The sequence below is a fragment of the Cervus elaphus genome, chromosome 30, assembly GCF_910594005.1.
Source record: "Cervus elaphus chromosome 30, mCerEla1.1, whole genome shotgun sequence".
Classification (NCBI taxonomy): domain Eukaryota; kingdom Metazoa; phylum Chordata; class Mammalia; order Artiodactyla; family Cervidae; genus Cervus; species Cervus elaphus.
The window spans coordinates 18,807,436-18,833,350 of NC_057844.1; the positions used below are offsets into that span (position 1 = coordinate 18,807,436).

General features: G+C 38.0%; 1 protein-coding gene and 1 long non-coding RNA gene across 2 annotated transcripts; both read left to right on the forward strand.

Moving 5' to 3' along the window:
• The first annotated feature begins 1,170 nt into the window (after nt 1–1,170).
• Nucleotides 1,171–25,740, forward strand: ITM2B (integral membrane protein 2B). Its single transcript, XM_043891643.1, has 6 exons — nt 1,171–1,499; nt 20,017–20,145; nt 21,651–21,857; nt 22,720–22,830; nt 23,727–23,877; nt 25,004–25,740. Exons 1-6 carry the CDS (start codon nt 1,383–1,385, stop codon nt 25,087–25,089), a joined length of 801 nt encoding a protein of 266 aa, XP_043747578.1. The 5' UTR covers nt 1,171–1,382; the 3' UTR covers nt 25,090–25,740.
• LOC122686529 lies at nt 1,792–6,066 on the forward strand. The gene is made up of 2 exons (XR_006338806.1): nt 1,792–4,964; nt 5,874–6,066. It is a non-coding gene; the product is annotated as an uncharacterized LOC122686529 (long non-coding RNA).
• Nucleotides 25,741–25,915: the final 175 nt, after the last annotated feature.

Sequence of the window (25,915 nt, forward strand, 5' to 3'; positions counted from 1 at the left end):
CCTGAAGAATCTCATGGACAGAGGAGACTGGGGGACTACAGTCCATAGCGTTGCAAAGAGATACGTCTGAAGGGACTTAGCACTCACACATGGTCTGATTCTGTGGAGAGTCTAAGAGACCTAACCCCCTCCTTGAACAGAACCAAATCCCCAGAACCTCACACTCAACCCACTTTCTTCACGGTTGACTCAGAGCAGAGCTGACACAGCTGAAACATTCGAGAGTACGCCCACATCTCTGGTTTACTGTGGACAGAGTGGAGTGAAACAAGGATTCAAGATCAACCATTCGTCCAAAGGGTCGTCTGTTGATCATCATTAACAGTATCACTGCAGGCCCGTATCCTCTCTCGAATTAGTTGTAAGTGAAATCACTTCAAAACAAAATTTTGCTTTATCCATATTTTTTTCTAATTTTGCAGAAAGCAGCTAAAGACTCATCAGCGAATATGAATCACAAATCAGCCCCGTGTGCATGTGGGTTTTGTCCAAGTCTACACAAGAGGGGAACATTTTGTTTTAGAAATGTGAGATGTATGAAATACAAATCTGCCAAGAACCTTCCTCCGAATTGCTCTGGGACTAGGCAGGGCAGCCTGGGACCTTGCGAGGGCGGGGAGGGGGGCAGAAAACAAGGCAAGTGTGAGTCAGGTAACGCCCTTGGGTGGGGTCCGGGGAAGATAAAGAAGTGAGATCATAAGGACAGAGAGCACTGAACTTTTGTGTTCCACTGAGTCGGATCCATAATAAAGTTAGACAGTGGAGGTATGGAGGCCCCCAGAGTCCACAGCCTTTAGGTTCACGGTGGGGGCAACAGGCAGGGAAGGGTCGACCTGGTTCTGCCAGAGGTCAACGCACAGTTAGGGCGGACCCAGGAAAGTTCACCTGATTTTGCTAAAAAGCTGCAATCCTGTGCACGGAGGTAAACAGGGTTGGAAGCGAAATCGGAACTGCAAAATCCAGGCCCTCGCCCAAAAGCACCTCCCCTCCCCCACGCCTTTCCTTCCCTGCCCGATCCCCTCCTCAGACTCGGGATGAGGGCAGGGGTCGCCGACCCCCCGCTATCGGTTGGTCACTTGCGGGGGTCAGACTGCGGGACCCCGCCCATATGGCCTCCGGCCCCGCCCCTGGCCCCGCCCACCTCGATCGGCCCGCCCCCGTTGGGGAGAGAGCCGTCTCCGCCCTCGCCCCCGAGCTGCGAGGCTGCAGGACTGGTGCCGCAGTCGCCGCCTCGGCCACCGCGCAGCTGCCGGTCCACCTCCGCCACCGCTTAGCCGTGCTCGGAGCCCGGCCGAGGAGGCTGCCGCCGCCGCCAGGAGCCCGCAGCCTGCGCCCCGAGCCCGCCGCCGCCGCCGCCCTCCGAGGGCGCCCCAGGCCGCGCCATGGTGAAGGTGACGTTCAATTCGGCTCTGGCCCAGAAGGAGGCCAAGAAGGACGAGGCAAAGAGCGGCGAGGAGGCGCTCATCATCCCTCCGGACGCCGTTGCCGTGGACTGCAAGGTCCGAGGGCCGGGGCTCGGGGAAGTGGGCCGGCTGGGGCCCCGGGAGAGCTGCGCCAGGCCAGGGCGGCTGTGCGCCCAGGGCTGCGCGGGGTGCGCGCGGGACGGGGGTCCCCGAGAGGGCCGAGCGCTCCCTTCTCTCGGGCTGCTCCCCGTTCTTGTCCGGCGCAGCTTCTTTGTAAGAAAGTGCGTGTGCAGAAAGCGGTGCCCGGCGCGGGATCGGGGGCTTGGGGGGCTCCGGGGGAGGAGGGTTGGAGAAAGGGGCCGAGTGCACGGTGCTGGGTGCAGTCGAGGAATGTGTGTGGGGCCGGGCCGGGGTTCGTTCCGCCTGGAGACCGGCAGCGACATGCAAAACGACAAAACAACAACAAGAGTTTGGCACGTCCTCCCAGTATAAATAATGTCCCTAAGATGGCTGACATCATCACAAGCCTAAACCGCAGTTGCTTCCTTACTTTCGTTTCCAGGCTGAACTGCACTGGGACTAAGTCCGGCTCCTGTAAGCCTCTTAATTTTAAAAGCGTTTTTTTCCCTTTAACCTTCTCTTTCTTCGCGGCCCTTTGGTAGCGGTAGGTGAACTTCGCCGTGGGGTCTGGAGAGGGAGGGAGCGGGCGAGGGGAGAAGGCAAGGTGATGGTCTGCTCAGAGTAGGTTCTGGCTGTTCACTTTATAACTGAAATATTCCTGGTAAAGGTTACTAATTACTATCTGGATGTTAGTGTAAAACCGACAGTTCACTTTTAAATTATATCAGCAACTTTACGAGAACCCCTTAAGCTAAGTGAAACTAAACAAACTTGTCCTGCGTCTCTTTCAAAATTGTCCTTCATCCCTTTTAAAATTGTCCACCGTCCCTTCAAAAACTCTTCTTTATTTTACAAAATCCCCCTTTTAGCCCTAAGCAAAAATCCGGAGAAGAACTATTATCGTGCCACAGTAATACTCATTTAGGATGTGATTGTAATTGTCTCAGAAGTTGAATAAACAGGAAAGGTTCACAACCTTTCTACCAGATCTTCAGGCTGCAAATATTTAATCCTGTAGAAATTAGTTGTAGAATTATTTATGTTCTGTAACTTTTAATTTTTTTGTTAGCATTTTTGAAGACCTGCTGTAAGTAGGATAAACTTAGTTTTAACTCTGAAAAACCCAGTAACTTGTGCAGGTATAAACACTGTTTTTTAATATATTACTACTACTGGGAAACGCAGTGTGAAAAATGTGTGAAAATACAGTGTTAATCTGCACGTGCCTATACTGGGTTTTTGGAAATGTTCTAGTTAAAAACACAAATGTCAGGAGTTGATTTTTAAATGACTGTCTTGCCTTGAAATAGGAAGTGGACAGATTCCCTAAAAGGATTAAGCGTTTTGGTATTGGTATTTGTTTGCCTGAATCCATTGCAAAGTCTAGGTTTTAGAGAAAATGTTTGGAATCCACAGAGGATAATTCCAGCCGTAAATTATTATCTGAGCTCTGTATTTGTCTAACATTCATTGTACCTAAATTAGATTGATAGTCAAGTACCCTGTCATAACAGACTGAAATACATATATAGAGATTAGGTAGATTTTAATCCTATTACATATCTTTTTAAAAATCCTATGAACAAATACAATTCCTCTCATTAAAAAAGAGAGGAAGAAAGGATCCGATGATGTCACTTCAGATAGCTTTTCCCAGTTCCTGTTGTGAAGGAGATTTGAAACGCTGGACAAAAATCAGAAATAATTTGCTGGGCAGCTGTAAATCTGATTTTGGACATTTATTGTCAGTTCTGAAATGATGACTGTGTTTTCAGATTCTCAGAATTTCTCACAATTTCACCATATTCAAATATTGTGGTCATAGCAGCAGTAAAAGAAAAAAAAAAGTAACCATTCCTAGCTGTTTTCTCAGATCCCCATATCCAAAGAAAAATGCTAGAACTAAGCTGTGAGGGCCTGTCTTCCTTTATAACCACACAGCAGTCATGGATGAACTGGCAGATACAAAATGACTAATTCTTTTTCGAGCTGTGAACTCGAAGACCTATTAAGTGAGTGACAGAATATTGCTGTATGTTAGGAGAATCATAACCCGTCAGTCACTTAACAGTAAATGCAAAGCTTGCTTAGTAACAGGCATTTGCAGACGGTCTCTTAGAGCTCGGACGGTGGTTACATAATGTTCTTTGACTCCTCTGGTGACTGTACCGTGACCGCTGAGTCTGACTCCGACCGCTGAGTCTGACTCCGAATTCTGCACAGAATCTGTCTTCCTGTGTTTGCCTCGGGCATTTCCTTGCCTGGTTGGTCAAGAGGATCCGGTTTAGCTAGTTAGCAAAAACTCCTGAATAAGAATTTTGAGTATCTTTAACTCCCCCAGACCACGGTGTCCTGAAGGCCATTGTTTCTCCAGTTGTACCCTTAAGGATCACCTGGTATCACCTGGGATTCTGGTTTAAAAATGCAGTCTTCAGACCTTCTGCAGTAAAGAATTCTGATCCCTCCAATCGGCTGGCTTATGTAACTCACATTCCAGTACTTTTACACTGCTCCTGTCTTTTGTTATTTCTTTAACTCTTTTCTCTGGAAGCTGTTGCATTGTCCCGTCTTTCAGATTTGTCTTTTCAGTGGCTATTAATCCCAGCAGCCACGTCTGTGGATTGTATTGTCTCAACTAGCTTGCTGTTTATTATTCTTTCTCTACATTTCCCCCTAGGTTTTATGTAATAGAGGTGAATTTGAAATTATGAATGTTTTATGTGAGAGGCAGCAATTCATTCATGAACTTCTGTGTTTTTACTTTGAACTTTGAAACATTGTTTGTTATATACGTGTAAATATCAAAGAAAATACTTAATGTCCTGAGTCAGAAGTCCCAGTTTTGTCAGTACACAACTGCTTGATCTTGGGTTTAAGTTTGTTTTTTTTTTTTACGAGTTCTTTATGTGTAAGATGACAGGGTAGGACCAGATGGTCTATAGAGGACTCTTCCAGTTTTAAAATTCTATGAAAATGGCAAGAATTACATAATTATATTTGGCAGGAGTCAGATTGTTTTAGCTGTGAAAAATAATAGTTCCCCTCTCACCCTAACTAGACTGTTCCTTTTTTTCCTCCCCTTGTTCAGCTTGTTACATGCCTTCCTCTTATTAAGTAGCTGTGGGTCACGGAGAAAGGAGATGGCTTAGAGGTATTATGTAATAAGCTAAATTTTCATTTTGGGTTACCTCATTGTAGAACAGTAGCTGTCAATAACTCCTCTTGTCATGCCTGATTATGAAATGCCTTTCCCAGTATCAGGCCTCGAAGAAGCTCAAGTTTTCTTCGTAGATAACCCTGTAAATTGTTTTGCTGATAAATAATGTTGCCTCTTCTCTGCAGTGCATTGTAGTTGTAGACATCCTTAAAAGGAAAAGTGAAATGCTTGTGGAGGGGAAAGAAAGGGCAGGATGGAAGCCTAAGTGAAGGACTACTAACCCAGTAAGTTCTGAGTCCACCCATCACAAAACGGCTATCTCCCTCCTAATTCTTTTCACTTTCTGGCATTTCTCTCTGCATAAAACAGGACTGGTCATTTAGCTTTTTGGTGATGTTGGTGTTCATTTTATTTTTTGTTCGGGGAGAGGTAGAGGGGAGGAGGAACATAAAATCTGATGCCATATACTAAAATGTTTTGGTCTTTAGAGAAGGGATGGGGAGCTTGGTTCCCTTTAACAAAAGTGCGTATCATTACCCCGTTGTATAATTTAGTGTCAGTAAAACATTGGCCAGCAAAAACTTTACAGTCACTGCATTTTAGTTCTTCGTGAGGGTATTGATATCTGAAGTGAGGATTTACTGCTGGGAGATAAATTAATTGCCCCTATGCATACCAAGTGACCTTGGCAGGATCTTGTGTGTACACAGGCCTCATTGGGCGGCTGCTGCTCCAGAGGGTGGAAAAAGTGTACGTTGTGCAGCTGGAAACTGCCCCAAGACCCTTTTTGGGGTCTTCCCAGTGTCACCTTAAACATAATCATCTTTGGACTAGATAGAACCGAGTATATTATCCTTGGCAAAATCATAAACCTGTAAGACATTTTGGAATTCAGCTCAGCCATGTTAGAGATTTAGGTGAATAGAAGTATTACTTTAACCAGAAACATCTCTCGGAACACATGGTAAGGCCTATTTAAATTGACTTAGAATTTAACTTTAAAAGTTTTCAATATGTATTGCTAGAGCTTGATGTAAGGTGGGACATTTTATTTCTTATTTGTTCTTTCATACTCTAACTTAAATACCTGGGATGTCTATTTAAAAGGCATTTTTTTTTTTTCCACCAAAAGGAAAATGCTTTCTGAATTCATGGCATAAATAAAACTTCTTGAACTCTTTTGTTTATCACAGTGTCAGCAGAGGGAGAGCCAGAAAAAAAATTTGTGTCTTTTCAAAATGACATCAGTGAATCCATCCTCTTAAACTTTTTGGTAAACTTGTCACTTTTTATTAGAGCTTCGACTGAAGGAGTTAAGGACTCTGCCATCAAAGGACTTTTTCAGGCCATAGCTACTGCCTGTTAAAAATAAAGGATTTGACAGTGCTGAATTTCTGAATGTGGTGGTTTTTGTCAAAATGCTATAGAAAGCAATAACACTGGAGTTATGTTTTCAAGAAGCTTATGTGTAAAGAGTTATTTCCTGTCTTTCCTATTTACTTTGCACGGCTTAACAATGAAAATTTTACAGGGTAGACAACTGAAAGTTGAAGATTAGAAATTTTGTTATAGATATGACCCTAAGAATATCATTAAAAATAATTCAATTGTGATTTTCCCTTTTAAGCAGTGTTTATGATACATATACTTAGTAGCTTTAAATAATCCTATTTTATGTTACCAACAATTGAGCAAAATTGTTTGTAAACAACTGAAGTTTTTTTGAACTCTTGAATTGATCATTGGGAAAAAAAGAACTTAATAACTTAATGAAGTATTTCTATAATTCTGTCATCTCGGGGAAAAACAAGTAAAATGAACATAGACTTATGCAGAAGAATTTCCAAAAAATGAAAAAATTACTCTTGTTTTTATGATAGAGGGATAGTCTAATTTTTCATTTAATATGTATCAATATTTATCATTGATAAATGATAATATTAACATTGATAAATTTCTAGCAGTAATTATATGAGCTCGAGCTAAGATATATTTGTCAGAAGATAAATTAATGTTGAAATTAAATTTGCACAGTTTATAAATCCTAAACATTTTCAAATTAAATATATAGGGAGTTTATTTGGGAAATTGATACTAAGTGGGTGTGAGGTATTTAGTACTTTTAAGATTCTGAAATATTTGCATAAACCTTTTTTGGCATAGTTGAATTTCATATTTTAAAAAAGAAGGTTTAACGAAGTTTTGTATGTTTGAATGTTTTTAACTTTTAATGCCAAAGTTAATCTTGGATTGTTTTCTCTGCTTTAATTATGATTATGATGTTTAAAATTTTGTAATATAAAAACCTAAAAGGTAAGTTGCATTATTAAGTCACTTACTGCAACATCCAGAAGAGGAATCATCTTTATGCTGGGAAAAATGACTTTAAAGGGTCAGTCCATCTAGGTCTGCAGTTTTTTTGGGGGTGGGGGTGGGAGGACTCTGTGTGGCTTTTGTGGGATCTCACTTTCCCGACCAGGATTTGAGCACCGGCCATGAGAGAAAGCCTGGAATCCTCACCACTACGCCACTAGGGAACCTAGTCTTCATTTCTTAAAATTCATTATTTTTTCAGCCAGCCTCTCTAGTATTTCATTTCTGCTGTATATACTATGGCAGTTTTTTTCATTTTTCATCTTCTAGCTTTCTCTTCAGTTTATTTTACCTTGCTTTCATGCTAGGAAGAGTTTCCCAATCCCATCAGTTTTAGCTCGAGCAAAAATTAGGAATGTTAAGCAGAGATGGCAAACTTAATGCTCTTGGGCTCGAGTAGATATTTTAGTGAAGCTAAGCTTTTTTCTTTTTTCTTTTTTTTTGCATATTAAGCAACTTAGAATATTCTTCATTTTCATTTAAAAAGTGAAGGATCCAATGTTGCTTGATCCTCCAGGTTTTAAAGGCAAGCTGGAAGCAGTTTCATTTAAAACTTGATTTTTAAATATTAACAACTAATTCATACAAGAATTTCATGCAGAAACACGGGTGACTGACACAGGCCACCGTTTTACAGTCTCCTTTACAGTGGAGAGCAGAACTGGCAGATTATGGCCTACTGCCTGTTTTTGTATAACCCATGAGCCAAGAATGATTTTTTAAAAATATATATTTTTAGATGTTTGGGGAGAAATAATCAATTTCCCCCATTTGCTCCAGTTCCCTCACAATCGAAAAAAGGGTATCGTTTGGGGAGCCACACTGTCTACTTATTGAGAACTCAGACTATGCAGTTTTAGATTCTGTCTCTACCATCTACTGCGATACTTCGGGTAAGTTACTCCAACTCTCTGTGTCTTTCTGCATCAGCTAACTAGGGAATGAGATAATTTGTAAAAAGTGTATCACAATACCTGGAACAGCGTATGACTCAGTAGATGCTATTATTGCTACTACAGATTTTTTTTTTAATGATTCAAACTTTTATTTGGCACTGCTGCTGCTAAGTCGCCTCAGTCGTGTCCGACTCTGTGCGACCCCATAGACGGCAGCCCACCAGGCTCCGCCGTCCCTGGGATTCTCCAGGCAAGAACACTGGAGTGGGTTGCCATTTCCTTCTCCATTTATTTGGCACTGCTGCATCTTAGAGATTTCTGGAAGTAGACTTCAGGGTGGATGTGGCTGTGTGCTCAGTCATGCCCAGCTCTTTGCGACCCCATGGACTGTAGCCCGCCAGGCTCCTCTGTCTGTGGGGTTTTCCAGGCAAGAGTACTGGAGTGGGTTGCCCTTTGCTCCTTCCTCTAGGGGATCGAACCTGAGGCTCCTGTGTCTCCTGCATTGCAGGCAGACTCTATACCCTCTCAGCCATAGCAATACACAGGTAGAAGTAGAAAATTAATGAAGCAGGGCAGTTACTCATTTTGTACTGTTTTTTATAGATTAATACCTCAAACTCAACACTGTTTTCAGATAGTGTCAGAGCCTACTGGCAAAGATTAATATTATTACCTGGATCTGGTAACTTGGGCAAGTCCCACAACCTCCCAAGCCCCAGTTCCCTCACTTGTAAAATAGAATAATGGCACTGACCTTAAATAGTGTTCTTGTGGTAGAATTAACAGTCCCTGGTACATAGAAACTCAGTAAATGTTAGCACTTTTCCCCAGTCCCCATCTGTTAAAAGTCCCATTTTTACCCCCTCATCATTCTTTTGTTGGAATGTTACTTCTTGTGTTACTATTATTGCTTATCCCTACCTCACATGTCAGTTAAATTACAGTATTGTTGATAAGTAACACCCTGCTCCCCCTAGATATTCTGCCAAAGAGTCATTCCTGCAACATAAAAATCCTTAGCATTCAGTAGCTGTGTCCATTTTTGTATAGAAGTATTTCTTATTACAGAATAGAATGTTGATAAAATTTTATAAATTTAATTGGGGGTTTAACCAAAGTAATACTTAGTTTTAAAATGCAAATAACTGTCCTGCCCTATCTCTGAAGAACGCACCTTTTTTGGGAACCCACTTTGTACATTAATGGTTCTCAAACTTTTTGGTCTCAGGACCCCTTTGTACTGTTAAAAATTGTTGAGGGTCCCAAAGAGCTTTTGATTTATATTGGTTGTATATATTGATATTTACTGTATTCAAAATTAAAACAATATTTATTGATTTAAAATAATACAAAACCTATGTTAGCAAAAATAACATTTATAAATAAAAATTTCCATATAACCAACAGATTTTAAGAACAGTAAGAGCAACGTCGTTTTAAATTTTTACCCTTTACTGATGGCTTTATAGAAGACAGCTGAATTCTCCAGTTAGCTTCTGTGTGTGTCACACATTCAGCTTCTGGGAAACTCCACTGCACACTGTCCAGAGAGTGAGAATGGGGGGGAAGTCTTACTTTTATTACGAAATTGGTTTTGACATTATGGACCCCCCTGACATTGTGGTGTCTGTCCCTAGAGCACATTTGGAGAACTTCTAAATACTTGCTATTTCATGGTTTTTGTTTTCATTTGTGTTTTTTGCAATTTTAGATATTACCTCCTGGCTTCCTAAAATGGGAAGTGACTATTTAGCCTTTTCTATTTGTTTATGTAGTATATACATAGTCTCTTCTGGTGTAGTTATAGTAATGTCTGGTTAAATTTCTGGCCCATGCTTTTATTGTAATTGACATGAAAGTTACATCAGAGTAATGTAGTATAACTTTTTCTACTTCCTTTCTTGTACAAAGCCATTTTTATTTTCCCTGAATTTGATAATTGGCTTCTTGAGTCAGAGAGGGTTACTTAATTTTCTGTGTATTGCTAGTTCATCCTCAGTGTCTCTGACAAACTTTCAGATAATAAACTTTCATATCTACAGACTTACCAGATAATTTACCGAGTTTTCAGTTTTTCGTGGTGATATTTCACTTGTCATTCTTCAGCCTTTCCACCCAGATGGTTGTACTCTAGGTATGTGGCTGCACAGATGTCCTGAGAGTAATTATTATCCTCGAGTTTTTCTGCCTTTTCCTCCATCCTCCGTTGGCTCTTCAGTTTTATAAATCCAAGAAACAGCATTTGAGATGAATTTTTTTTTTAACCTGTCTGAGAATCTTTACTCTGTTTTCACATGTAATTGATAATTTATCTGGGCATAAAATTCTAGGTTAGCTGTAATTTCCTTTCAGCATTTTAATGGCATTGCTCCGTCTTCTAGTCTGATGCCATTCTGATTCCTGGTTCTTTGAATATGACCACTTTTGTTTTACTTTCCCTCAAGAAGCTTGAGATTTTTTTCCTTATGCTTTCAGCTTTTAAAATTTCTATTGACATACTTTATCTTCTGTCGTTTCCATTTTCTGGCTTACGGTTTATTTGTTGATCCCTTTACAATCACTCTGTCGAGCTTTCAGGAGGAAGTAAAGATGACTGTTTAACTGGAAATCAATAACAGGACTTCCAACTCAGCTGTCTTCATAGCTTTAAGACTTACTAGATCGTTTTATTTAACATTGAAAATGGACTTTTAATGATAATAATAGATAACAATAGGAACAGTAGATAATAATAGGAAACCATGTTCATTTTTATTAGCATCAGTTTAAGGTCTGACAGGATAACCTATAGAGAGGCATTGACTTGTCTCCTTTTTTAATATTCCAAAATTGTCTTTTCATGAGTAATTTTAGACACAGCTCCCTCACTGCCAACCTCATGATTTTTGCTTTGTGACTTTATTTCTCTGACTTTACTAGCTTCATTTTTGTAATAACATCTTGCCTTTTTCATCTTTGAAATGTTTATATCCTAGTGAGCCTGAGTTATTTTCCTTCATTGTTCTTCCTTCATGTGCATATGATTTAAGTACTTTTTGTTACTATACTTTGTGTTAATTCGATGAATAATAGAGAAAAATTCTATTAACTTTGTCAACACATTAATAACAACAACACTACTGTTGTAACAGTTAACACATTGTGCTTCCTATGAGTGTGACTCAATTTGAGTAAACCTATTATGATGGGGAAAAGCTGTAGAAACTCAGATCATTTCTGGTTGGATATTTATCTGTAAAATGACGTATTGGACTAAATGACCTCTCACGGCTCTTGCATAGAGGATCATTTCTTTCTAAGAGCTATCTGTATCTGTTTTCACCAAAGAACAACCCTCCTGGATCCAAGAGTGAGGTGAGTAGTAGGATAAGGGAGCGAAATCAAATGACTGCTGAATGTTTATACTGTACATGTATTTGGTGCTAGGCATAGGTTCAAAGCACGTTTTACATGTTCACTATACAGATACAAATATCTGTGATCTCAGGAACTGGAATTATTTTTTCTAATAGTCATTTTGTATAACTTCCAAATTTCTGAACTTGGACGGAAGATATAGCTTTCCACCTTCGAATTATTTTATGCTTTTAAAAGACTATACTTGGAGTTTTCTTGTCAAAAATTCTGCATTTTAAATGGAATGACTCATAGTTGAATACAAATGTATAATTATCTTGTTGAATGACGTTAAAATCGAAGATTTATAAAAAAATGAGTCCAGAACAGGTTTGCTTTCCCCCCTCTAATCTTGACACATAATTCTATGATGAATTATGGAGTAGAGCATTCCTATCATACTTGAAAATTTTTGGAAGATGGTTGATACTCTCATTAAGAACAGTATGAACTCATGACTCAGTCAGTAGCAGAAGAAATCTGTCGTGACCAGTCTGTCTATCCCTCGTAAAGACTGTTACTCACAGTAAATGTCATGTGTATATTATAGTGTTGTTTACAAACATCTGTCTGTTAGTGCTCTAGGTTTTTCTTTTGACTACCCACTACCTTTATATCTCACTCATATGAATTTGAAAACCTGATGAAATATTACACTTCTCTTCAGTGTAAATGCAATAAACACTACATAGAAATGGTCATCTTTTAAAATAAGTAGATAAAAGAATAGAAGATTTTAAGGTATTCCTATATGAATATTCTGCTATGTACCAGATACTCTGCTTGCTCCTGATGATGTAAAAAGTGATTAAGTGAGAATCCAGCACTAAAAGCATTTACAGCCTGATCTTTTTCTTTTTTATAGCTCTGGCCTATTTTTTTGTTTAACCTCGGCCTGTGCTAAGTTTACATAAAGCCAATAATTTGGTTCAGATTTTTTATCTCTCACAGTAGTTAAATTGTTATGCAGTGGATTTAAATTGTTAATATTTTAATTCCTGTTTTGCTGTTTGTGTCATAGGATTTGTTAACAAATAAAGGATGTTAAAGAGAAATTGGTTTTGTAGACATTATACTTTTAGATTAGTTTCTATTGTGAAAAATCTCTCCCTACTCAAGTGTAAGATAATGCAATAACCATATTATCCATATAATGCCAATCACTTGGAAAACTGCTCCCTTTTTGCATCTAATACACAAGATTTCTCATGTGGACTTTCTCACATGGTTGAGATAGTAGCAGTCTTACTTACTTGAAAAGTCAAATAAGAAGATAAAATTCAGTTTTACTTATTTAAATGAGCAAGAGAAACTGCAAACAGATGTTTGGTGGCTTTATAGATTTTTTAGCTTCTTAGCCATAGATTTTTGTGTTTTACATATAGCAGAATATATTTGGTAACCAGTTAATGCTGTTAATGGTGAACAGCTTGCTGGATCGTGTCTTTTTGATGCTTCCATGATGGGAAAGAAAGCTAATGTAGAAGCCAGGTGACTAGAACAAGTACCAGTGGTAAATGAGTGACACTGCTATTCTACATGATAGTAATCAGATGGAGCAATTGCCTGTGTTACTTCAGTGGTTTGAAGAGTCTAGTTAGGAAATTATTTTGGAAGTATTTTAAAATAGATCTTAAGTGATGATCAAGGCTTTTATTTTTATTTCTTATTGGAGTAGGAAGTCATTTTCTTTTCCTCTCTAGTAATGTCTTTTTTAATTGGCTTTTTCAGTACTTTGTGTTCAGTCGCTCAGTTGTGTCCGACTCTTTGTGACCCCATGGACTGTAGCACGTCAGGCTTCCCTGTCCATCACCAACTCCTGGAGTTTGCTCAAACTCATGTCCATCGAGTCAGTGATGCCATCCAACCATCTCATCCTTTGCCATCCCCTTTTCCTCCTGCCTTCAATCTTTCATTTAATGGGGTCTTAGGAAAAAATCCTCTCCTTGCTCCTCATAAGCTGGGAAAGGAGAGGAATTCAGATTTATTGGAGTATTATATACTGAAAGTTTCAGCCCCTCGAACTTTATACAGTTCTGTTAATTTTGACCAATATATGCAGTTGTGTGATCATATCACTTTGTAGTTTGTTCCAGTTTTCTGTTTCTATAATTTACCCTTTCCAGAACCTCATTCCGAGGGTATTATACCGGGAGTGGCTGTCCGTCATTCTCATTGTTCTTGTCCTGAGAACTGGGCGTCATCTCGAACATCTTTGATGCCCACAGTTCTTGGACCATAGCTTTCTCTGAGCTTAGCCGATACCTGGCTCCTCTCTGTCACTGTTTTTGCTTATGCCATTCATGCTTGGATTTATTCTTTGCAAAAGAATATCTGTTCCGTCATTTAAAGGATTAAGATGCTTTATTCACCATATTAATCTAGTCTCTAAAACCCAGAACTCTAAATCCTTTTATGTGGAGAAGTGGTTTAAAATTAGATACTCAGAAGGAATCATACATACCTAATCATAGGTATGGAAGTGAAGATTGAAGTTCAAAATTAAGTGACTTTGTAGAAAAGAACTTAGTATATTTGGCCTTCACTAGGAAGAAAAATACGACTGAGCGACTTCACTCTCACTTTTCACTTTCCTGCATTGGAGAAGGAAACGGCAACCCACTCCAGTGTTCTTGCCTGGAGAATCTCACGGACGGGGGAGCCTGGTGGGCTGCCGTCTATGGGGTCGCACAGAGTTGGACACGACTGAAGCGACTTAGCAGCAGGAAGAAAAATGATGAGGGAGAAGTTGAGAAAATGAGAACATAGATGAGAAGTTTATTTATGAAAATTTGAATTATTAGATTTTTTTAAATGTTGGCAGCTAATTCTATATTTTGTAAAACAGTATATAGGCTAAACAGCACACCCATGGGCAGCCAACCTGTGCATCCCCATATTTATCCATATTACTGAATGTGTTAAAAAGTACATATTTTGAAATAAACTAAATCTGACGCTGCTCTGAGATGAATAAATTGTATTTTTTCCCCTGTATTTCAGTATTTACATTAAAGTGTTTTTACACCATCACGTTCTTTTTCTTTTTTGTAATACGATTTTTAACTCTGAGAGGTATTTTCCTCTTTGGTAATTCTGGTTCTTACAGCCCTGTTGCATTTGCTCTAATAATGCAAAGTAATATTTCTGGGAGCTTTGAAAAAATGTCTCCTCATTCATTGTGCAAAGAAGGCTCGTGAAGTGAGCTGTTAGTGTGGAACAGAATAAAAATTATACGAAAACCCTTGCATCTTGTCTGAGTTCAGTTTATAACTGAAGCACATTTAGTAAAGCCTCTTAGGGAATTCATTGAGGTGACCTAATTCTTAACTAATTGAAGTATCAGAACTGAATTTATCCTTCATTTTGCTTAAGATATAACTGGTTAAATAATTTTACTTTATAATACGGTGATAAGATTCATTTGAACCAGAGATTAGTAGTGTCGGAGTGATAATGCTTTTGAAGCAGTTTCTTTCTGTTCCTACTGTGAAGGGTGACAAGGGTGATTATGGGCCAGTGTGTGCTTCAGCATCTTCATTTATAAACTGGGATAAAAAACTTGAGGTTTTAGGAAGATTAATGAGATGATAATTGTATAGCACCTGTGGGAGTTCTCTTACCTTATCAGCATAATTTAAGGTGCACCAGTTTTATTGCAGTACCAGGGGAGGAAATGTCTGTTACTTCTTTAAATTAGGCCAAGTAAAGTTATAGATCTCAGTGAAGATGTTCTTGTTCATGAGTGGTTTTCCTTTTTCTTACTGTGATGGTTAATTATGAAATAATCCAAACATACCAAAAAGAAAAAAAGAGTTTAGAGTGCCATTTATGTTTTTTAAATGTTAAATATGTGGTGTCATTTTTTAATCCAACTTGACTTTTTTTGGTTCAGAATTCTGTTTCTAAGATTAATCTCAAAGTCAGCAGTGCTAGTTGGTTTCATTTAGACTTTAATTGTATGAACCTATAATACTTTATTCTTTACTTGATGGACATTTAAGTTATTTCCAATTTTCTTCTTAATGACCATTCTGCAGTTACCGTTTTTGAGCCTCTTTCTGTGTACAAAAGTGTTTATCTAGGGTTATAGTGCCAGGAATGGAATTACTGGCTTGTAAGATATACACATACCTTTATTTGTATTAGATCCTGCCAGATTGTCATTCAAAACATTTGTACCAGCTCCTGTCTTTAGCTGTGCGAAAGTTCTCAATTCGCATTGTTCCACACTTTCTCCAGCACTGGTGGTGGTAGACTTTCTTTTATTGCCAAGTGTATAGGAACTCAGTTGATGTTTTTTTCTCTCACTCCCCATATTGAAATAAGCATTACAGGCAGTAGGACTTGCTTGGTGATCTAGTTGCTGGGAGTCTGCCGGCCAGTGTGGTGGACACGGATTCAGTCCCTGGTCTGGGAAGATTCCTCATGCCAAGGGGTAACTAAGCCTGTGCACCACGACTGCTAAGCCTGCAGCAGGAGGAACCACCGCAGTGAGAAGCCCCTGCCCCAATACTAGAGAAAGCCCACGCACAGCAACGAACACCCAGAGCAGCCAAAAAAAAAAAAAAAACACCAAGAAAAAAAACCTTTACAGACAGTAAAATACACTTGTTTTAAGTATATAATTTGATTGAAATTATGGTCATTGTATAAAGTCATATCCACCACCACTCATGATATGAAACATTTCCATCACCCTAAAAAATTTCCCTGTGGCTCTTCTATCTTCCTTTCACCCTGACAGCCACTAAGCTGCTTTCTGTCATTGTAGTTTTTCCTTTTCATAGCTAGTCTTTTGATTTGGAATTTTTTCACTCCAATGTTTTTGAGATTCACTGTGATTAAACCACACTTTATTTATCCATGCATCAGTTAGTGGATAGTTACGTTGTTTCTGGTTTGGGGCTATTATGAATAATGATGCTATGACTATTTATGTATAAATCTTTGACCTGTTGATTTTTCATTACTGATCTTCAGCAATTTTGCTGAACTCTAATTAGTTTGAATAATGTGGCTTTCTCAGATTTTCTGCATAGACAGTTATATCACTTAACGTAATGACAGCTTTGTATTCTTTTTTCTTTTTTTTGTATTCTTTTTTCTAATCTTCTTTTCTGTTCATGTTCTGTCATTTTTGAACTATGTAGGATCTCTAGTACAGTGTTCAAACAGAAACAAAGAATCAGTTCTAGTGAGCATCCTCATATTCCTGACTTGAAAGGTTATGGTTTAACTCTGAAGCTTAATCGTTACATGTGAGGCTTGGGACAGATTTTTGATCATTAACCTTTTTCATGTTAATGAATTTCAACTGTTCTAGTTTGAAAAGAGATTTTATTATGAATGGGAGTGAGAGTTTATCAAATGCATTTTCTACATATTTTGAGATGGTCATGGGTCTTTTCTTTAATCTTATATGTGGCTTTTTTTTCCTCTGAGCTTTTTCAAGTTTTAAAATTTAGTTACTAAAAATACATTTTTTAATCACTTAGGTTAAAAAGTTTTCTATCTTGGATATACTTTCATCCCTTCTCCATGACTGACTAAGACTGTAATAAAGGAACATCATTTAACTGTCATGCATATTGTTAATTTTGACTGTAAATTGCTTAAGGCCTCAGCCATATCTTAATCACATTTGAATTTCCCACAGGATGTAGCACAGTACGTTGCAAATAACAGGCCCTTAATGTTGAACTGGGCTAAGTACTTAGGGCTACTATTTCTTTGCTAAAGAGCCACAGTCTCTTGTGGGTTAATAAATTCTTACGTTGCCCCCAACTTTCATTACCATGCTGGCTGTTGATGTAACTTTGGGGGTCATTAAAAAATAACCAAGTTTTAAAGCTTTTAAATTTTATCCACTCATCAGTTATTTATTGAGTGCCATTGCCAAGGTTGGCTTGGAGCTACCATACTAACCTTGTAGGAATTTAGAGAAAACAAGAGATTAGTTAGACTTTGAAGACCTGAAGATTCTTTTATGCAATAAATGATTGTATAAGTTAGATTCTTTTGAGAAATTTAAATTTTTATTGCCGTAGCCCTGAAATGTGGTTTTTGAATGAATAAGAGATAGCATGTTACATAAAGTACCTTTGTGACCCGCCCCAGTAACTCCTCTGTTCTCCTCTCTGCACCAGTTGCCACCATATTGGGCACTCTAGCCATACCCCAGGTGACTGGGGAAGTAACGCGTTCTGGTTATTCATTCTTTGCCCTACAAAAGACGCCCTTTAACTCCACTTTCTGCACAGTTAATGAGTATTTGTCCTTCATTCCACTCCAGTATTTTCTCCCCTGGGAAGTCTTTCCCAAATCAGTCCTCCTGTGTTCTCTACCTTCTCCTGTTAGAGCTTGTATCATATTTATGTTCTTTTTTGTAGATTGATTTTCCAGGCTGACCTGAATGCTCTCTTTCTTGGCCGTGGCTATATACCCATAGCACTTGGCCCATAGTAGGCATTTATAATTTAGTCTTGAAAATATTGCTTGTTGACCCGTTAAAAATGAGAGAGCAAAAGACCTGGAAACTTGTCATCCAGTTACCAGTTGGGACTGCATATTCGTTTCCAAGGGTCTCCCCATGCTCTCTGGCTGCTGCTTGAAGTGCTGCTGCTGAAGAGGGCCTGCTGAAACGGGGGTGTTATACACACATCTGACGGTCTCAGCAGCTGATACCAAATGTTTAGAAGTTACTGTTTCCATCTGTCATTTTCATCTGCCCACCCTGCCTCCACCCTAAAATTAATTATCCTTGGAACTGTTTCCTGTCTTCTTAGATATTTGTGTCAGACAAGGGCTTAAGCAAACACTATATGTTCTTTGGTATTCGGGATTCATAATACCTGATGACTCCATGGAATTCTGGTAACTTTCTGTTCACAGATGGGATGTCTTACCTGACCTGATAAATTCCTTAGGTTTATTCTCTGGTACATTCTAATTCCTTGCAATGCACTTGTCGTCCTCTAAGTATACATACAGTCTGTTGACAGGTACACCTACCCCAGCAAAGTGTGATGATCTCACAGCATCTGAGTTAATCCCTAGATTGAGAGACATTTTTTCTACAGTGTTTAAACTTCAACCAACCCAGGTGCCTTAAATTGTTCTTGGTTGGCTGGGACATCTGGGCTTGGGCTTTTCCTAAGTGACATCAAGTTAAGATTCCTCATCTTAAGAGTTGAAAATGTAACTTTAGTTTTCATTCTTTCCTATCTGAACTCTTGCTTCAGTTATATCCAGTGTTTGTTTTGCTGTGTTGTTTTGTTTTGGTTTAGTTGTGCCACATGACTTGCAGGATCCCTTTTCTCCAAGCAGGGATCGATCCCCGGCCAAGGCATTGAACGTTCGGAGTCCCAATCACTGGACCACCAGAGAATTCCCTCCAGTATGGTTCATACAGTTTTCATTCCTAACTCTTAAGTTATATCCTACTTATCTATGTAATTGTGGGGTCAAGTCTACTTTGTCCTTTAACCCATCCCATAATGAGTTTTCCAAGTAAAGGTCAGAGTTACATACAGTACTTGAGAGGTGCACACACATACTACTTACTAGATCATCTTTTATTATGTTGGTTTCAAGTCCATTGGAGCCTCTCTTTTGCTGTCTGTACTGTTTTTTGAGTCACTGGTTATATAACACCAGCAGCTAATCTCATTTATTTGTTAGCTCTTTGCACATAAACCTGGGTACAGATAAGAAATTAGCTGTAACTTTGAAATGGCAGGGTGGAAGGACAGAGTTAGAAGGGCAAGTGTATCTAAGGGCTGTGCACATCCTGATCCTTGGTGATGTTTCAGGGCTAAATTACCTCCTTGAATGGGTCGGAATCAGAATTCTAACAATTGCATACTAGTTGTATGTCTCTTAATCATTAAGTTTTTCTTACTGAGTCTTTCCTCAATTTTCTACTCCTTCTATCTTTAAAGTGAAAAACTTTGTTACAAACTGGGATTCTTTAGGGTAGAGCAGTGCATTAATAGGATTATTTCTGAATATGTTTGTCCTACTTCTTTTGAGATTCTGATTACTTAAAGAATCTGTTTAATATTATTTGGTCTGTCCCAGTTTTCCTGTTAATTTTTCTTGTGTTTGGTTAGGAATGGCTTTGTACCTAGTGTGAAATATTAACTACCTGCAGCAGGCTGACATATAATTTTGTGAATAACCTCACATACCCTGAAGTTGTAATACATAAGATGTGTGTGTGTGCTCAGTCATGTATGACTCTTTGTGACCCCATGGACTATAGCCCACCAGGCTCCTCTGACCATGAAATTTTCCAGGCAAGAATACTGGAGTGGGTTGCCATTTCCTTTTCCAGGGGATCTTCTCGACCCAAGGATTAACCTGAATCTCCTGCATTGGCAGGCAGATTCTTTACCACTGAGCCGTAGGGGAAGCCCAGTACACAAGATTCAGCACCATAATTTTGCATGACAAGGTTGTAGCCTTTTCTGAATTTTTAAATATTAGAAGATATTTTAACCACAAAAATTAATGCACAGAAAGTAGAAATTGTTGAGTGTGTTATTGATTGCTCTAGAGGTATGGGTGGCAGGTGGGAAGTGATAATTCTTAAGGTGTCTTTCAGGCTTGACATTTCTGTGGTTCTGACTGGAGATAAGATACTGACCATCAGTCTTTCACATTTCAGGACCCAGATGAAGTGGTTCCAGTTGGCCAAAGAAGAGCTTGGTGTTGGTGCATGTGCTTTGGACTGGCGTTTATGCTCGCGGGTGTCATTCTAGGGGGAGCGTACCTGTACAAATACTTTGCACTTCAAGTAAGTGGGAAAATGCTAAGGACACTTCTGCCTTTCCTGCACCTGTACTAGAAAATTGGCCCAAACATTCTAAGTCTGCGCTTTTTGTCCGTGGCCTTTTAGCCAGAGTGGTGGTTCTGTTTTCTGGTTATGTTCAAAAATTCCCTGAGCATAAGTTCACTGAGCCTATTAGACAGTCGTTAAAAGCAGAATAACATTGTTTTGAAATGTTGCTGACTGAAGGATATAGATTGCTGGATGATTTTTCAAAACTGACTAACCCTCAATTTTCCTACCATAATTAATCACTAAGTTATAGGATTTTTCAGTTGCCAATTGAATAAATACACCAGCCTCAGATGTCATGTTGATAAACTATAATTTATTGGATCGACATTTTGGGCTTTCCCACAGTAGCTTTTTGCTTCTGGGCCCAGGGTACACTTGTTGCATTTCTCTCTGCCTCTTTTTTTTTTTTTTCTCTCTGCCTCTTTCTCAGCCATTGGTTTATCTTAAGAATTGGGACTTTGGCAATAATGCTGATGTAATTTAGGATGAAAGTTGTTTGTAATTTGTTATAGAATAGGAATTCCAGTGGATTGAGGCAGTTTTTTTCTTCTGATTACAATTATTAAGATTTATGATCTCTCTTTTGTGACTTATTTCTCTGGCAATAATCTAATAGGTTTATTTCTTTTAATATACCAGAATTTGGAGAAACTGTTGACAGATAGATTTTATTAAAATAATGAAACATTCTATAGAGGATGTATAAGTTTTGTTCTCATTTTCTGTATGTTTGAGATAATAGCATGGTGATAGACTTTAGTGAAATACAAGTCATCTTAATGCAGTTTTTTATAAGAAATATATTTTTGATATAAAAAGTCGTTGCAGTTCCAGTGTCTACAGATATTTGTTGATCTATCTTTTTGTTATATGCTCATAATCTTTATTATATATGGCTACTTTAAAAAATCTTTATGATTGGCTATAATCTGATATTTTCCACTTAATTGTGATATATTTTAAGGAAAAATGAGAGCTACCTGTATGCCTGCAGAAATGACAGAAAAACCATCCCTTTTTTAGCTAATAAGAGAAAAATCATCTAATCAGTGAATCACAGCAAAATTAAAAGTATATTCTTGAAGAAAAATATTCCTGGTTTCTGAGTATATTCCTTTTATAAAATTAAGGTCTACAGGTAGGAAGAGGTGTATGTTTCTTCAGATTTACTTGTCACCAGATGGATAATTGCTTTTATAGTCTATTTTTAATCAAATACAAAAAGTAAAGGAGAAATCAACTGCTTTTTTCCTTCTGAACCAGTTTTTTTAACAATGCTTCAAAACCTGATCTTAAAGAATGTGTTAACTCTGTAATTAAACTGTCTGACTTGTCATCTAAAAGTAGGAGTTTGCAAGCAAAATGCTGTTTAGATAAAGGTGGCAGCTTAAGTAATACTTACATTTAAAAACCTGTCTCCCACTGCATTGCTGAAATAGTGTTTAAACTCTCTATAGCCAGATGACGTCTACTACTGTGGAATAAAGTACATCAAAGATGATGTCATCTTAAATGAGCCTTCTGCAGACGCCCCAGCCGCTCGCTACCAGACCATTGAGGAAAATATCAAGATCTTTGAGGAAGACGAGGTTGAATTCATCAGCGTGCCTGTCCCAGAGTTTGCAGATAGTGACCCTGCCAATATTGTTCATGACTTTAACAAGGTGAGCCAGGTGCCCTGAAGTGTAAAAAGAATGCAGGCCCCTTGATGGATGCTTTTGTAGTTTTAATATTGGCTAACTTATTCTATTTATGGTTTACTGTTTGAAAAGAAAATTTTAAAAAAGGCCTTCTGCCCTACAAGAAAAACTCCAACATTTGATGGGCTCTTTGTCTGAAGCTAACCCTCAGGAAACCTACTTTTTCTCCCTCTTTCCTTGTCTGTCTTAATGCACACCAGATGCTATTCCTTCTCTGCTGTTAAATTGCTTTTAGAAATCTAAATATTTATATGTTTTGGTGTAACTCATTTTAATCCTAAGAACCATCCTGTTGAGTTAGTCTTTCTGAATCATGGTTTCTCATCTGAACCATAAGAACAGAGTCATTTAATTGACTTATTTCAGTCAATTTCATCCAGTTCTCTGGTGGATGGTAGTAACTAGCCAATACTTTCTAGATGCATCAGAGAGAAGTTAATTTTTTTTTTTTTTTTTTTGAGAAGTTAATTTTTATATACAATAGATGGATGCCTTGGAGGGCATGATGGTTTATAAGTGCAGGGACTAAGTCTCTTAATCAGATGATAGGTTATTGGAGTTAGTTTTAATAGTTTGTTGTTATCTGATCACTATGTAAATACTAACTAGTAGCAGAATTTCCTCTCCCCTTATTACTTCCATTCCTATCCTACCAAATTCTTGATTTGTTGAAATGCAAGTGACTGACACATTCTAAAGCCAACCCATTTTAATGGTACAAATTGTTCTTAAAAATCTAGTTGCTGCCTGTTTACAAATATTATTACAAATATATTTGTAATATTTATACATGAATCTAACAAAAATATTATCTTTTTCTTCCCAGAAACTCACCGCCTATTTGGATCTTAACCTGGATAAGTGCTATGTGATTCCTCTGAACACTTCCATTGTCATGCCACCCAAAAACCTATTGGAGTTACTTATTAACATAAAGGTATAAAACTTTCAGATACTTCTTCTTATTGATGCTGTTATAGGATCTTGGAATTCCTTATTGAGAAATTAGCCCTATAGGAGCCCATCTTACTGACGGTGGAGAAGGAAATGGCAACCCACTCCAGTATTCTTGCCTGGAAAATCACATGGACGGAGGAGCCTGTAGGCTACAGTCCATGGGGTCGCAAAGAGTCAGACACGACTGAGTGACTTCACTTCACTTCACTTACTGACGGTATAACTAATAAGCATCTTATGACAAGTAACTGAAACTAGTGGTTTGGGTTTTTTTCCTTGTCTCTTGTAATATTTTATTTATTGAAATTAAAATGTGATTTCTTAATTATATCATATTTAACTTTTCCTAAAGGGTCAGAGAATAAATAGTAGGCTTTTAAGAAATAAGGTCTGTGTTGCAGCTATTCGATTTTGATGCCATAGACAATATGTAAACAAATGGGCACAACTATACTCCAATAAAACTTCTTAAAAATTATTTATTTATTTTTGGCTGTGCTTGGGTCTTTGTTGCCGTGTGCGGGCTTTCTCTAGTTGTGGTGCGTGGGCCTCTCGTGGTGGTGGTTTCTCTTGTTGCGGAGCATGGACTCTAGGGTGCTTGGGCTTCAGTAGTTATGGCTCTTGGGCCTCGTTTTCCTGTGGCATATGGAATCTTCCCAGAGCAGGGATCGCACTGTGTCCCCTGCATTGGCAGGCAGATTCTTAACCACTGGCCCATCAGAGAAGTCCTCGGTTAAACTTTATAGAAACAGATGGTGGGTGATAGTTTGCCAATCTCTGTTTTGTATATAATCTCTAAAAATTTTGTTTGTTTTCTTTGTCTGTTCAATGTACGTTTTGAGATATCCATGTAATATAATTCTTTTCCAAATGTAGGCTGGGACCTACTTGCCTCAGTCATATCTGATTCATGAACACATGGTCATCACTGATCGCATTGAAAACATTGACCACCTGGGTTTTTATATTTATCGACTGTGCCATGACAAGGAAACGTACAAACTGCAACGCAGAGAAACCATTAAAGGTAATACTTTTGAATGTTAGAGTGTTGGCAGAAAAGTTTGTTTCACTTCATTGTGTTAAATTAGATTTAGTTGTAAGCTTGTCATTGTTACCATTACATTGGCCATGAGTAAGAAATAAAACTGTATTGTACACTGTATAATATTTCTAGATTACTGAAGAATCACCTTAATTCCAAATCTACTCCTTTTCAGATGTAGAGAATAGGTGAATGTGAAATTCATTTCCTAGATGTGCTGTTAGCTCACTTTCCGTATGGTCACCCTGTCTACATTTCCATCCTCCCACTTTGGTTCAGCCATACTATGCAAGGGTTCTGCTTACCCAGAGAGTCTCTAAGGTAGCTCTCAGGCGTGTACTCAGGCTAAGCAGAGTGTGCCTTTGGATCACATTGAAGATAACCACAGTCAGGTTAGTTAGAAAGGAACTGGACTGAAGAATTAGAAGCATTGACATAACTAAGGTTTGTTTGTTATAACAGCGATTTGCCGAATCGCTTAACCTTTGTTTTCTCACGTGATGACATTATTTCATTTCTTTTCAAGATCATTGAAAAAATAAAATGAAAGTACAGGTGACAGAACTTTAGAAAGTAAGACATGCCATGCAGATACACTATGATGTGATTTCTTTGAAATTGTGGCACCTGGTTAAATGCATTCCTGGCTTTTTGTTAGCACTTTTGATGATTCTGATCTACTGTTTGATGATACTTTGATGATGAGTTAGCTGAAACCTGAGGCTTGATGTCTTACATTGTGAAATGAACTTCATGGTTCATAATTTTTTTAAAGCCATAATTTTACGTATAATAAAATTCACCCTTTTTTAGTGTGTAGTTCTGAATTTCAACAGATCACCGCCATATCAAGATATAGAATGTTTCTGTTACCTTCGGGGTCATAAATTTATATGTATGGCATTGTTATTGTTATCAACCTCTGTAAAGATACTTAGTGTAGAAAAGATCGGAAATTATCTTCTGCCATGTTAAATCAAACTATAGAAGTTAATGGACTATAGATAGAGTAAAATATTTGTATATGTCTGAATAATAGTTGTGAAGATTAATATGAATATTTATTACTGAAGAACCAGAAAATTAAACAACTTTTCCTTTCAAACAGGTATTCAGAAACGTGAAGCCAGCGTCTGTGCTACGATTCGGCATTTTGAGAACAGATTTGCCGTGGAAACTTTAATTTGCTCTTGAACAGTCAAGAAAAACATAATGGAGAGAATTTAACACCACAGCATAACCCCGCCCTTTGTATTTTGTGCAGTGATTATTTTTTAAAAAATCTTCTTTCATGTAAGTAGCACATAGGGCTTCACGATTTTTTCATCTCATTAACTCAATTAAAACCATTATCTTTAAAAATCTTTTTTTCTTTCCAAGTGTGGTGTCTTTTATCTTGAATTAGTTATATGAAGTCATAGGTAATAGTACATTTCATCATAGAGCTTAGGTATTAGGAAGTGTTTAAATTTCATTAATCCATGTACCCAGATTTTTGTGTTTTAATTATGCATTTTCAAGAAGAGAGGTTCTCTATTAATCACATATATGCATACTTAAAATGGACCACAGGGACTTACTTGTAGCTGTTGCCCTGCTACTTAGTTTGTTAGAGCATTTTAGCACACATTTTAATTTTCTCCTCTAATTAAAATGTGTAGTATTTTCAGTGTCATATTTAACTATTTAGAGTATGATTTCCACCTCGATGTTTTAATATTCTAGGCATCTGGTGTAATGATATTTTAGAAACTGTTTGGAATTTAAGGAATAACTTGTATTACTAATTTGTATAATCTCTACCTGTGCAATGGAATATAAATATCACAAAGTTGTTTGACTAAAGGACTGTGTGTTGTTTTTCCCATATAATAAAACCAAAGAGTAATTTGGTCCTTCATATCTTGAGGTAATCCATATTAAAGAAGAAACTATTTCTTAAAAATCCAGTTCTCTATATACAGTGGGTAAAGTCATAGGTTTCATAACTATGTTCTTCATGGATACTGTTCAAGTAACA